The sequence below is a fragment of the Oncorhynchus keta genome, chromosome 10 (genome assembly GCF_023373465.1).
Source record: "Oncorhynchus keta strain PuntledgeMale-10-30-2019 chromosome 10, Oket_V2, whole genome shotgun sequence".
In the NCBI taxonomy this organism is placed as follows: domain Eukaryota; kingdom Metazoa; phylum Chordata; class Actinopteri; order Salmoniformes; family Salmonidae; genus Oncorhynchus; species Oncorhynchus keta.
The window spans coordinates 14,862,523-14,877,301 of NC_068430.1; the positions used below are offsets into that span (position 1 = coordinate 14,862,523).

At 40.9% G+C, this 14,779-nt stretch overlaps 1 protein-coding gene across 2 annotated transcripts in view; it reads left to right on the plus strand.

Annotated features, from left to right (window-relative positions):
• LOC118389444 (potassium voltage-gated channel subfamily D member 3-like) overlaps nucleotides 1-7,902 on the plus strand; it is a 143,834-nt gene extending 135,932 nt beyond the window's left edge. Inside the window, exons 5-8 of one of the 2 annotated variants that reach the window (XM_035779346.2) lie at nucleotides 2,169-2,201; nucleotides 2,722-2,814; nucleotides 4,481-4,734; nucleotides 5,959-7,902. In XM_035779346.2, the coding sequence (XP_035635239.1) occupies nucleotides 2,169-2,201; nucleotides 2,722-2,814; nucleotides 4,481-4,734; nucleotides 5,959-6,187 (609 nt within the window). In that variant the 3' untranslated portion in view covers nucleotides 6,188-7,902. The remainder of the gene's footprint in view (nucleotides 1-2,168; nucleotides 2,202-2,721; nucleotides 2,815-4,480; nucleotides 4,735-5,958) is intronic. The other variant, XM_035779347.2, reaches the window with a different exon arrangement.
• The last annotated feature ends 6,877 nt before the right edge of the window (nucleotides 7,903-14,779 follow it).

The window sequence follows — 14,779 nt, forward strand, 5'->3', positions numbered from 1 at the left end:
AGTGCTCTCTGCTGTCTGTTTTAGTGCTCTCTGCTGTCTGTTTTAGTGCTCTCTGCTGTCTGTTTTAGTGCTCTCTGCTGTCTCTTTTAGTGCTCTCTGATGTCTGTTTTAGTGCTCTCTGCTGTCTGTTTTAGTGTTCTCTGCTGTCTGTTTTAGTGCTCTCTGCTGTCTGTTTTAATGCTCTCTGCTGTCTGTGTTAGTGCTCTCTGCTGTCAGTTTTAGTGCTCTCTGCTGTCAGTTTTAGCTCTCTCTGTTGTCTTGTGTCTTCTTTCAGTTCACAAGTCTGTTGTATCTTGTTTTCCAGGTAATGAAGCCTAGTCAGGCATGTTGTCTTCTCTGTAGCCCTAATTAAACATGGTCAGATGGGAGATGGAAAACTGTTATTGTGTTTGTGTCACTCTTTGTTATTTTCCATGAATGTGCTGGCTGCTACGTTGAAAGATTACAGTAGCAAATGGCTCTAAATTATGCCATCGATTTAGAAGGCTTTAGTATGCATTGTGGGATGTTGTAGGATAAATTAAATGATATTGGTATTAATGTTATGGGATGAATTGAAATATGGTAGTATTCATGTTGTGGGAGAAATTAAACGATATGGGTGCATCACAGCAGGCATTTATGGACAAATGTTCCATATCTCTTCACTTCTTTGCCATTTAGGGAGCGGTGGATGGATTACCATAATAAATGGTACAGCCTGACATGACTGGCATTCTCTCAGCAACACTCTGGTTAACTGTAGCAAGGCCTGAAATCCCTCTGTCTACTGGGCTCCCGAGTGGCGCAGCAGTCTAAGGCACTGCATCTCAGTGCAAGAGGTGTCAATGCAGTTTCTGGTTCACATCTGGCTGTTATTGGGAGTCCTGTAGGGCGGTGCACAATTTGCCCAGTGTTTTCTGGGTTTGGCTGGGGCAGGCCGTCATTGTAAATAAGAATTTGTTCTTAACTGACTTGCGTGGTTAAATAAAGGTTACATTTAAAGTAAATACTGTGTAATAGACTTGGAGCACAAAGTCCATGTGAGTTTAGGAAGAGCAAAAAGTATGAAAGAAAGCTGAAGCATTCAGAGGCTTCATTTAGTTAGTTGTTTTACCGTGGCTGTGATACGGCTGCCAGCGCTCTGGCACTTTGAATTACTGCCATGTCACCGCAGTCAGTCAGTGCTGTGTGGGCCCACATACTGTAGCTGGAAGAAGAACTGGCAAACTGTGTCCTCTACACATTTTGGGAAGATTGTCTCCCCTTGTGGTTTTTCTCAGTCAGATGACAAGCTTTGTTTGGTTTTATCTTCTTGGTAATTTGTTTGCTAGTACCCCACACATCAACAAGCAAAAGAAACTCACAGGAGATACTATACTTCCAGATGAATTCATCCAACTGAAAAACCTTCATAGAGTAATCCTTCAAAGGAACGCTGTGTTAACTGTCCACTGAACTGACTGTGTGTGAAATTTGAATGAGAGTAAATGGAACAGATCTCTGTTGATCGAGACAGAAAAGTATTTCCAGCTATTGTGCAATGTTGTGCCTAGCACCATTTGTTGCAAACAGGAGGTATGTCTGCATATTCTTTTTAACATGTGTTTTACCGTAATTGTTGTTGAAACAGTTCAATGTTTAACTGCTAGATCAAGTTATGGTTCATGAAAATTGTAGAGAATGGGGGGGGCCTTCCGAGTGGCGCATCACTACAGACCTGGGTTCGATCCCAGGCTGTGTCACAACCAGCCGTGACCGGGAGTCCCATAGGGCAACGCACGATTGGCTCAGTGTCGTCCAGGTTAGGGGAGGGTTTGGCCGGGAGTGCTTTACTTAGCTCATCGCGCTCTAGCGACTCCTTGTGGCGGGCCGGGCGCCTGCATGCTGACTTCGGTCATCAGTTGAACAGTGTTTCCTCCAGGTTAAGCAGGCAGGTGTTAAGAAGCGCGGTTTGGCGGGTCATGTTTCGGAGGACGCATGACTCGACCTTCGCCTCTCCCGAGCCTGTTGCGGAGTTGCAGCAATGAGACAAGATCGCAATTGGATATCACAAAATTGGGGAGAAAAAGGGGGTAAAATGCAAACAAAAAATATTGTAAAGAAATTGATCCATATGAGAAGTAAAGCCATTTCTGTCTTCATTTTTTTCTGTCGCTGTCTCTTCTTTCCTCTTCAACTCTCTGAAGCAACAACCTTACAAGCAAAACAATATCCACGAGGTATTTAATCAGCCATCACATGAGGTTACAATGAAAAACTACACATGCAACATCCTCAATCCACTTGAATTCTGTCAGCAAAGACTAATCTTAACCCTACCTGTCTGGTAGATATTGATAATCAGACAAAATGCCTTGAGCTCAATTGGCTAATCCACACACTTGTACCATTGTACAGATGTAGGATCTTAATTAGATCGCTCTTTTGTTGTTGATAATTTTCCTGCAGACTTGTTGTGTATTTGAGGTTTAAAAGGGCTTCTAAATGTTGCTATTTCCATGTTAAAATTTTAGACTTGATTTGCTCAAACGAACAATGTATCAACCCTAAAAATAAATATGTTAATTATAATCCACATAATAATTTGTGTTTCCTGTTACTGCAGGATTATTTTCCTGCTGTAGCAGATTGACTCAAATTAAGATGCTACATCTGTATGCCATGTATGTGACTGTTAAAAATGTTTGTATTGTATGTTTTTCTATGTGTTTTTGTGTGTTTCTGTGTGTCTCCACTAAGGGCTCAGACGATGAGGAACTGCTGCTCAGCAAGAGCATGTCATTATTAGAGAGTCAACACCACCATCTATTGCACTGTCTGGAGAAGACCACTGTGAGTCTCTAGTCCAACCATGACGAGAAAACCATACTCTAACCATACTCTAACATACTCTATGACTACAAAATCATAATATAACCATACTCTAACATACTGTATGAGTAGAAAACCATACTCTAACCATATTCTAACATACTCAGTGACTAGAAAACCATACTCTAACATATTCTATGCCTAGAAAACCATGCTCTAACCATACTCTAACATACTCTATGACTACAAAATCATAATATAACCATATTCTAACATACTCAATGAATAGAAAACCACACTCTAACCATATTCTAACATACTCAATGAATAGAAAACCATACTCTAACCATATTCTAACATACTCAATGAATAGAAAACCATACTCTAACCATATTCTAACATACTCAGTGAATAGAAAACCACACTCTAACCATATTCTAACATACTCAATGAATAGAAAACCATACTCTAACCATATTCTAACATACTCAATGAATAGAAAACCATACTCTAACCATATTCTAACATACTCAGTGAATAGAAAACCACACTCTAACCATATTCTAACATACTCAATGAATAGAAAACCACACTCTAACCATATTCTAACATACTCAATGAATAGAAAACCATACTCTAACCATATTCTAACATACTCAGTGACTAGAAAACCATACTCTAACATATTCTATGCCTAGAAAACCATGCTCTAACCATACTCTAACATACTCTATGACTACAAAATCATAATATAACCATACTCTAACATACTGTATGACTAGAAAACCATACTCTAACCATATTCTAACATACTCAATGAATAGAAAACCATACTCTAACCATATTCTAACATACTCAATGAATAGAAAACCATACTCTAACCATATTCTAACATACTCAATGACTAGAAAACCATACTCTAACCATATTCTAACATACTCAATGACTAGAAAACCATACTCTAACCATATTCTAACATACTCAATGACTAGAAAACCATACTCTAACCATATTCTAACATACTCAATGACTAGAAAACCATACTCTAACCATATTCTAACATACTCAATGACTAGATAACCATATTCTAACATACTCAATGACTAGAAAACCATACTCTAACCATATTCTAACATACTCAATGACTAGAAAACCATACTCTAACCATATTCTAACATACTCAATGACTAGAAAACCATACTCTAACCCAGGGCTCTCTAATTCTGTTCCTAGAGAGCTTTAGTCCTGTAGTTTATTTTGCTCCAACTCTAATCTAGTTACAACTGGAGTTAGAGCAAAAACCTACCGGGAACAGGGTTGGAGAGCCATGCGTCTAACCATACTCTAACATACTGTATGACTAGAAAACCATAGTCTAGCCATACTCTGGCATACTGTAAAAAACGTTTCATGATAAATATAGTCTTATTCGTTATTCAAATAAAGGAAACATGTTATCCAATGTTGTTATCGAGAGGAGTTGACATGCCCCACACCTTATAACTATTCCATATAAACCTAATGACAACTATTCTGTCACCATATAAACCTAATGACAACTATTCTGTCACCATATAAACCTAATGACAACTATTCTGTCACTATATAAACCTAATATATTCACTTCTATAGGGTGAATATATAATCGAGCGAGCAGCATCTGTCTTTTAATTCCACTCCTCTGCAGGCCCATGAGTTTATGGATGAGCAGCTGTATGAACAGAACTGTCTGGAGACCACGGTCCAGAGCTACACCTCCCGTAGCCCCTCCCTCTCCAGCCAGGACAGGCCCATAGGTACCTGCTGTACCCGCCGGGTGAAGAGGAGCTCCCCCCTGCCCAACTCCAGCATGCCCCTCCAGCCCAGCCATCAGCATGGGCCGCTACAGGAGCTCAGCGCCCTCCGCATCCAGTGCGGGGACAAGCTACCCCCCACCACCAGGTTAGAGACTGCAGGCAGCCAGGCACAGGGAGACAGGTTGAATACGCTCTTGGCATCTTTTTAGAGTTATCCAAAGTGTTTAACACGGTTGATCATGGAAATATTACTTTAGAAATTGCATTATTACGGTTTTCATGATTATACATATAATTGGATATATAGTTATGTTCATTACAGAGAACAATTTGTTTAGGCAAATTGCTGTGCATCTACCATGGCCAAGATATCCTGCGGTGTGCCACAGGCAGTGGCGGATTTAGGTATAGGTGGGGGGTAATTTTGATTCCTAAGATATATCAATGACCTTGCTGCTGTGTCTCCTACTCTACTTTACGTTCTCTTTTCTGATGATACCAATTTGATTTTATCACATAACCATTTTTATTCACTAATTAATGAAGCCAACTCAGGTATGGCCACATTTTCTGAATGGTCCCAGATAAACAGATTATCTTTAAATGTTAAAAAGAAAGTCCTACTTTATTGTATTCACTAGTAAGAATAAGAAATAAAACATTATTTTTAAAGAATGAAATAGAACAAGTCACTTCCACTAGAGTTCTAAGTGATGAAAAATGATCATGGAAAGATCATATTCAATTTGTCAGTAGCAAAGTGATGAAATCTGTTGGTATCATCAGAAAGATTAGTGGTTTGGTACATCAGGCTTGCTTCCTAACTCTATACTTTTGCTTAATTTACCCATCTCTCTTTTACTGTAATATTGTCTGGGCCAGCACATTTTTTTTGTACGTATTGTACGTACCTGCACACCGTTTTACCAGTTTTTTATCTGTACTGTTTTGTCTTTCACTTCTTTTCTTTGGTGTGAATAAATACAACCTAAACCCTATCCATTGCAGGTTGTATCCAATCCAAGTTTCTTCTCCTTAGGCACAGGTCTACAGTCAACTTTAACTGGACTAAGCTGATCTTAAATTATGGTGCAACTTCATCATACTCTGCACAGACATGCGTCATGCACACATGGAGTCCCCATAGAAAACACTAGATGGCGGTGTAGGGTTGTATCTAGCACTTTTGTTACAAGTAGTTGGGCCATTTGTAAAATTACAGTACTTTTACAGTATTATTCCACCCTCTCCCTCTGTCTGTCTGTCTTTCTCTCTCTATCTTTCTTACTCTGTCTTTCTCTCTCTATCTTTCTTACTCTGTCTTTCTCTCTCTCTTGCTCTCTATACTCTCTGTCTCTCTCTCTCTCAGTCGCTCTAGTCTCAACATGAAGACAGACGAGGTGGGTCTGTTCAACTGCAAGGGCGGTCAGATCACCACGGCGATCATCAGCATCCCCACGCCCCACTCTGCCACCCCGGACGGGGACGGTCTTCACGGACCCCCCCAGCGCAGACCCCCCCCTCCCCCCACCGGCCCAGAGGCCGCCAGTATTAACACCACAGCCAGCTCCACTGTCTTCAAAGTGTCCGCTCTGTGACTGTGTGACTGACCCACTCGACAGACTGACTGAGCAGGAGGAGAGGTGAAGAGAGGCTTTCACTAGAACTCTACCTTGAAGGACCCCTGTCGCCCGTTTCAGAGATAGAGAAATGGGAGAGAACTCCCCATGTACCAAGGAGTATACAGCCTTATAGGCAGCAAGGGGATAGGCTATACTGAGTGAAATGCTGCACGGCAGCTGATGGTAGAGTAGGCTACGATATGCTACGATGTGTGCATTTTGGGAATATGACAGGACAAAGGAAGTCACTGTGTCTTTGTGCACTTCGCACCTACATATTATTGTTTTGTTCTGCCTACAGCTAAACCCTGAATGTCTGAAAGATGAGGATGAAGACACCTATCAATGTTTTAACTTTAGGTTGTTAGGTCTTCTTTATGTTTTGTGTTGTCTTAACTATTTTGTGTGTGTGTGTGTGTGTGTGTGTGTGTGTGTGTGTGTGTGTGTGTGTGTGTGTGTGTGTGTGTGTGTGTGTGTGTGTGTGTGTGTGTGTGTGTGTGTGTGTGTGTGTGTGTGTGTGTGTGTGTGTGTGTGTGTGTGTGTGTGTGTGTGTGTGTGTGTGTGATACTTTTATGAAATGTTCATATTTTAGTGGGTTATAACCTTACATTTCCATCTATCCACAATGTCCTTAAAATCTAAACAACATAAATGCCTACTAGTACTCTGACAAATGTTCCATCAGACATGCTACAGTATTGCTGCTTTCCCAAATCTGTCTCTCTCTCTCGCTATTTCTCTGTCTCTCTCTCTCCCTTGCTCTCACTCTCTGTCTCTCAATTTCAATTTAAGGGGCGTTATTGGCATGGGAAACATATGTTTACATTGCCAAAGCAAGTGAAATGGATAAACAAACGTGAAATAAACTATACACTTACACAAGTTCTCTCTCTCTCTCTCTGTCTCTCTCTCTGTCTCTCACTATCGCTCCCTCTATCGCGCTCTCTATATCTCTCTCTCCCTCGCTCTCTCTGTCTCTCACTATCGCTCCCTCTATCGCTCTCTATATCTCTCTCTCCCTCGCTCTCTCTGTCTCTCTCTCTTTCTCTCACTATCGCTCCCTCTATCGCTCTCTCTATCTCTCTCTGCCTCGCTCTCTCTCTGTCTCTCTCACTATCGCTCCCTCTATCGCTCTCTCTATATCTCTCTCTCCCTCACTCTATCTCTGTCTCTCTCTCTGTCTCTCACTATTGCTCCCTCTATCGCTCTCTATATCTCTCTCTGCCTCGCTCTCTCTCTGTCTCTCTCACTATCGCTCCCTCTATCGCTCTCTATATCTCTCTATATCTCTCTCTATCTCTGTCTCTCTCTCTTTCTCTTCCAAACTGTCTTCATGTTTAAGACTTTAGCAGTTTAGTTGTTGTTGTTTCAGTTCAGTGGAAGACAGTATAATCACCATGGCAACAATGACTGTCCATGTCAATGCCCTACTGTGATGTGAACAGGCCTCCTCTACATGTTACATTAACTGTTGTCCGTTGGAGGTCCATGCTGTAGGTGCCTGGTGTTTTGGAATAGCTTGTGACTACTTGCCAAGATGTGCTACAGTAAAATTATAACAGATAAACAAGTATTTTGTTTTCATTTTTTTGTGTAAATTATTATTTTACTCTGTAGGTTTTTGAATAATGAAAATGAAAATACCATGTTGCATTCAAGGTATCTGTATGTTTTTGTATTGACTTTGTGTACTCAGCCATGTGGTAGACAGAGGTAAGGACATACTGTCATAAAATCGCCACCTCATCCATTGTTGTGAGTCAATATGTAATGTGGATGTTAAAAATAGATGTTTTAACATGTTGACCATGTCACGTGAAAAGATGAGTACATTTCATATGAATGGGTTACTACAAACACCTATCTATTGGAGGGTGGTTCTTAACAATCCCAATTTGTCTCCATGCTGGTTGAGGCCTTGTCACATTTACCACACCCTTTAAAAAACGCTGTTCACTCATCTGGTTAACAACTGGGTCCATAATGTGTAATGTGTAGGAGTTTTTCCTGGTCATATGAGCTGACCAAACTGACCAAGGGCTCTATTCAGGGTGTATCGCTGAACTGTTAAAAGATTGGCCACTGTGAAAGTCATTTCCGATTGAGCCGACATGCAGCGTTTACCGTGAATGAAGTCTTCACGGACATTGCCTTTAATTGTCAATCGCGCTATAAAGCTGAACTTCCGCGATACGGATTGAATAGAGCCCAAGTTATAGTCTATGACTAGGGCATGGAGTTTTTCATTTGCCCAAGTAATGTGAATTCAACAGTAGACCTAGTACACATTCTGTGTACTGTTTCATGCTTAGCGAGGACATCGGGATTACAAAGCTAACCTCTACAGAAAGCAGTGATGAAGTCTCATTCCTGTCTTGTGATGGGAAGATAATGGACACATTTATCCACCTGAGACAGAATGGAAAAGGTCGCTTGTCAAAAAGTCTTTGTGTTGTCGTTTGTTTCCTCCTCCTCCTCCCTATTCTCTGTTTTTCTCTCTGCTCTGTATTCTCTGTTTTTCTGTCTGCTCCTATTCTCTGTTTTTCTGTCTGCTCCTATTCTCTGTTTTTCTGTCTGCTCCTATTCTGTTTTTCTGTCTGCTCCTATGCTCTGTTATTCTCTCTGCTCCTATTCTCTGTTTTTCTCTCTGCTCCTATTCTCTGTTTTTCTCTCTGCTCCTATTCTCTGTTTTTCTGTCTGCTCCTATTCTCTGTTTTTCTCTCTGCTCCTATTCTCTGTTTTTCTGTCTGCTCCTATTCTCTGTTTTTCTCTCTGCTCCTATTCTCTGTTTTTCTGTCTGCTCCGTGCTCTCTGTTTTTCTGTCTGCTCCTATTCTCTGTTTTTCTGTCTGCTCCTATTCTCTGTTTTTCTGTCTGCTCCTATTCTCTGTTTTTCTCTCTGCTCCTATTCTCTGTTTTTCTGTCTGCTCCGTATTCTCTGTTTTTCTCTCTGCTCCTATTCTCTGTTTTTCTGTCTGCTCCGTATTCTCTGTTTTTCTCTCTGCTCCTATTCTCTGTTTTTCTGTCTGCTCCGTGCTCTCTGTTTTTCTCTCTGCTCCTATTCTCTGTTTTTCTCTCTGCTCCGTGCTCTCTGTTTTTCTCTCTGCTCCTATTCTCTGTTTTTCTGTCTGCTCCTATTCTCTGTTTTTCTGTCTGCTCCTATTCTCTGTTTTTCTCTCTGCTCCTATTCTCTGTTTTTCTCTCTGCTCCTATTCTCTGTTTTTCTGTCTGCTCCTATTCTCTGTTTTTCTGTCTGCTCCTATTCTCTGTTTTTCTCTCTGCTCCTATTCTCTGTTTTTCTCTCTGCTCCTATTCTCTGTTTTTCTGTCTGCTCCTATTCTCTGTTTTTCTGTCTGCTCCGTGCTCTCTGTTTTTCTCTCTGCTCCGTGCTCTCTGTTTTTCTGTCTGCTCCTATTCTCTGTTTTTCTGTCTGCTCCGTATTCTCTGTTTTTCTGCCTGCTCTGTATTCTCTGTTTTTCTGTCTGCTCCTATTCTCTGTTTTTCTGTCTGCTCCTATTCTCTGTTTTTCTGTCTGCTCCTATGCTCTGTTTTTCTGTCTGCTCTGTATTCTCTGTTTTTCTGCCTGCTCCTATTCTCTGTTTTTCTGTCTGCTCCGTATTCTCTGTTTTTCTCTCTGCTCCTATTCTCTGTTTTTCTGTCTGCTCCTATTCTCTGTTTTTCTCTCTGCTCCTATTCTCTGTTTTTCTGTCTGCTCCTATTCTCTGTTTTTCTCTCTGCTCCTATTCTCTGTTTTTCTGTCTGCTCCGTGCTCTCTGTTTTTCTGTCTGCTCCTATTCTCTGTTTTTCTGTCTGCTCCTATTCTCTGTTTTTCTGTCTGCTCCTATTCTCTGTTTTTCTCTCTGCTCCTATTCTCTGTTTTTCTGTCTGCTCCGTATTCTCTGTTTTTCTGTCTGCTCCTATTCTCTGTTTTTCTGCCTGCTCCTATTCTCTGTTTTTCTCTCTGCTCCTATTCTCTGTTTTTCTGTCTGCTCCTATTCTCTGTTTTTCTGTCTGCTCCGTGCTGTCTGTTTTTCTCTCTGCTCCTATTCTCTGTTTTTCTCTCTGCTCCGTGCTCTCTGTTTTTCTCTCTGCTCCTATTCTCTGTTTTTCTGTCTGCTCCTATTCTCTGTTTTTCTGTCTGCTCCTATTCTCTGTTTTTCTCTCTGCTCCTATTCTCTGTTTTTCTCTCTGCTCCTATTCTCTGTTTTTCTCTCTGCTCCGTGCTCTCTGTTTTTCTGTCTGCTCCTATTCTCTGTTTTTCTGTCTGCTCCGTATTCTCTGTTTTTCTGCCTGCTCTGTATTCTCTGTTTTTCTGTCTGCTCCTATTCTCTGTTTTTCTGTCTGCTCCTATTCTCTGTTTTTCTGTCTGCTCCTATGCTCTGTTTTTCTGTCTGCTCTGTATTCTCTGTTTTTCTGCCTGCTCCTATTCTCTGTTTTTCTGTCTGCTCCGTATTCTCTGTTTTTCTGTCTGCTCCTATTCTCTGTTTTTCTGTCTGCTCCGTATTCTCTGTTTTTCTGCCTGCTCTGTATTCTCTGTTTTTCTGTCTGCTCCTATTCTCTGTTTTTCTGTCTGCTCTGTATTCTCTGTTTTTCTGTCTGCTCCTATTCTCTGTTTTTCTGTCTGCTCTGTATTCTCTGTTTTTCTGTCTGCTCCTATTCTCTGTTTTTCTGTCTGCTCTGTATTCTCTGTTTTTCTGTCTGCTCTGTATTCTCTGTTTTTCTGCCTGCTCTGTATTCTCTGTTTTTCTGTCTGCTCCTATTTGCTGTTTTTCTGTCTGCTCCTATTCTCTGTTTTTCTGTCTGCTCCTATGCTCTGTTTTTCTGTCTGCTCTGTATTCTCTGTTTTTCTGCCTGCTCCTATTCTCTGTTTTTCTGTCTGCTCCGTATTCTCTGTTTTTCTGTCTGCTCCTATTCTCTGTTTTTCTGTCTGCTCCGTATTCTCTGTTTTTCTGTCTGCTCCTATTCTCTGTTTTTCTGTCTGCTCCTATTCTCTGTTTTTCTGTCTGCTCCGTATTCTCTGTTTTTCTGTCTGCTCCTATTCTCTGTTTTTCTGTCTGCTCCTATTCTCTGTTTTTCTGTCTGCTCCGTATTCTCTGTTTTTCTGTCTGCTCCTATTCTCTGTTTTTCTGTCTGCTCCTATTCTCTGTTTTTCTGTCTGCTCCGTATTCTCTGTTTTTCTGTCTGCTCCGTATTCTCTGTTTTTCTGTCTGCTCCGTATTCTCTGTTTTTCTGTCTGCTCCTATTCTCTGTTTTTCTGTCTGCTCCTATTCTCTGTTTTCTGTCTGCTCTGTATTCTCTGTTTTTCTGTCTGCTCCTATTCTCTGTTTTTCTGTCTGCTCCGTATTCTCTGTTTTTCTGTCTGCTCCGTATTCTCTGTTTTTCTGTCTGCTCCTATTCTCTGTTTTTCTGTCTGCTCCGTATTCTCTGTTTTTCTGTCTGCTCCTATTCTCTGTTTTTCTGTCTGCTCCTATTCTCTGTTTTTCTGTCTGCTCCGTATTCTCTGTTTTTCTGTCTGCTCCTATTCTCTGTTTTTCTGTCTGCTCCTATTCTCTGTTTTTCTGTCTGCTCCGTATTCTCTGTTTTTCTGTCTGCTTCTATTCTCTGTTTTTCTGTCTGCTCCGTATTCTCTGTTTTTCTGCCTGCTCTGTATTCTCTGTTTTTCTGTCTGCTCCTATTCTCTGTTTTTCTGTCTGCTCCTATTCTCTGTTTTTCTGTCTGTTCCGTATTCTCTGTTTTTCTGTCTGCTCCTATTCTCTGTTTTTCTGTCTGCTCCTATTCTCTGTTTTTCTGTCTGCTCCTATTCTCTGTTTTTCTGTCTGCTCCTATTCTCTGTTTTTCTGTCTGATCCTATTCTCTGTTTTTCTGTCTGCTCCTATTCTCTGTTTTTCTGCCTGCTCTGTATTCTCTGTTTTTCTGCCTGCTCCTATTCTCTGTTTTTCTGTCTGCTCCTATTCTCTGTTTTTCTGTCTGCTCCTATTCTCTGTTTTTCTGTCTGCTCCTATTCTCTGTTTTTATGTCTGCTCTGTATTCTCTGTTTTTCTGCCTGCTCCTATTCTCTGTTTTTCTGTCTGCTCCTATTCTCTGTTTTTCTGTCTGCTCCTATTCTCTGTTTTTCTGTCTGCTCCTATTCTCTGTTTTTCTGTCTGCTTCTATTCTCTGTTTTTCTGTCTGCTCCGTATTCTCTGTTTTTCTGCCTGCTCTGTATTCTCTGTTTTTCTGTCTGCTCCTATTCTCTGTTTTTCTGTCTGCTCCTATTCTCTGTTTTTCTGTCTGTTCCGTATTCTCTGTTTTTCTGTCTGCTCCTATTCTCTGTTTTTCTGTCTGCTCCTATTCTCTGTTTTTCTGTCTGCTCCTATTCTCTGTTTTTCTGTCTGCTCCTATTCTCTGTTTTTCTGTCTGCTCCTATTCTCTGTTTTTCTGTCTGCTCCTATTCTCTGTTTTTCTGCCTGCTCTGTATTCTCTGTTTTTCTGCCTGCTCCTATTCTCTGTTTTTCTGTCTGCTCCTATTCTCTGTTTTTCTGTCTGCTCCTATTCTCTGTTTTTCTGTCTGCTCCTATTCTCTGTTTTTATGTCTGCTCTGTATTCTCTGTTTTTCTGCCTGCTCCTATTCTCTGTTTTTCTGTCTGCTCCTATTCTCTGTTTTTCTGTCTGCTCCTATTCTCTGTTTTTCTGTCTGCTCCTATTCTCTGTTTTTCTGTCTGCTCTGTATTCTCTGTTGTTCTGTCTGCTCCTATTCTCTGTTTTTCTGTCTGCTCCTATTCTCTGTTTTTCTGTCTGCTCCTATTCTCTGTTTTTCTGCCTGCTCCGTATTCTCTGTTTTTCTGCCTGCTCCTATTCTCTGTTTTTCTGTCTGCTCCTATTCTCTGTTTTTCTGCCTGCTCCTATTCTCTGTTTTTCTGTCTGCTCCTATTCTCTGTTTTTCTGTCTGCTCTGTATTCTCTGTTTTTCTGTCTGCTCCTATTCTCTGTTTTTCTGTCTGCTCCTATTCTCTGTTTTTCTGTCTGCTCCTATTCTCTGTTTTTCTGTCTGCTCCTATTCTCTGTTTTTCTGTCTGCTCCTATTCTCTGTTTTTCTGTCTGCTCCTATTCTCTGTTTTTCTGTCTGCTCCTATTCTCTGTTTTTCTGCCTGCTCTGTATTCTCTGTTTTTCTGCCTGCTCCTATTCTCTGTTTTTCTGTCTGCTCCTATTCTCTGTTTTTCTGTCTGCTCCTATTCTCTGTTTTTCTGTCTGCTCCTATTCTCTGTTTTTATGTCTGCTCTGTATTCTCTGTTTTTCTGCCTGCTCCTATTCTCTGTTTTTCTGTCTGCTCCTATTCTCTGTTTTTCTGTCTGCTCCTATTCTCTGTTTTTCTGTCTGCTCCTATTCTCTGTTTTTCTGTCTGCTCTGTATTCTCTGTTGTTCTGTCTGCTCCTATTCTCTGTTTTTCTGTCTGCTCCTATTCTCTGTTTTTCTGTCTGCTCCTATTCTCTGTTTTTCTGCCTGCTCCGTATTCTCTGTTTTTCTGCCTGCTCCTATTCTCTGTTTTTCTGTCTGCTCCTATTCTCTGTTTTTCTGCCTGCTCCTATTCTCTGTTTTTCTGTCTGCTCCTATTCTCTGTTTTTCTGTCTGCTCTGTATTCTCTGTTTTTCTGTCTGCTCCTATTCTCTGTTTTTCTGTCTGCTCCTATTCTCTGTTTTTCTGCCTGCTCCGTATTCTCTGTTTTTCTGCCTGCTCCTATTCTCTGTTTTTCTGTCTGCTCCTATTCTCTGTTTTTCTGTCTGCTCTGTATTCTCTGTTTTTCTCTCTGCTCCGTGCTCTCTGTTTTTCTGCCTGCTCCTATTCTCTGTTTTTCTGTCTGCTCCTATTCTCTGTTTTTCTGCCTGCTCCTATTCTCTGTTTTTCTGTCTGCTCCTATTCTCTGTTTTTCTGCCTGCTCCTATTCTCTGTTTTTCTGTCTGCTCCTATTCTCTGTTTTTCTGTCTGCTCCTATTCTCTGTTTTTCTCTCTGCTCTGTATTCTCTGTTTTTCTGCCTGCTCCTATTCTCTGTTTTTCTGTCTGCTCCTATTCTCTGTTTTTCTGCCTGCTCCTATTCTCTGTTTTTCTGCCTGCTCCTATTCTCTGTTTTTCTGTCTGCTCCTATTCTCTGTTTTTCTGCTCCATATTATCTGTCTGATGGTGTTTATCACGTGACTTTGTTTATGTGTCATAATGACTATAAAGTAGTGTCAGATAAAGGTATTTCATCTGCCACCCAAACCTGGCTTGTGAGCTTTCTTTTCGTGAACAGTTGTGGACATTTCCATGTCATTTTTCACACATGAAGTCGGTACAAAGAACTACAACAGAGAAGTAATGGAGATGTCTGAGACATATTACTGCAGCTCATATCACGTGTTCTGTTCTTCAGGTGCTTAACATCCTGCCTCATTAAAAGTGAATAGGTTCATTCCTCAAGCTGGCTGTTGTTACCCTGAGTGAAACCACATCTGGAGCAGATTGAGCCATATGGCAGTTTGCAGGTAAACTAAAGGACAAAAACATTCATTCTACTCACTTTTGCTACCCAGTCTTTCAATACAGATGTGGTAG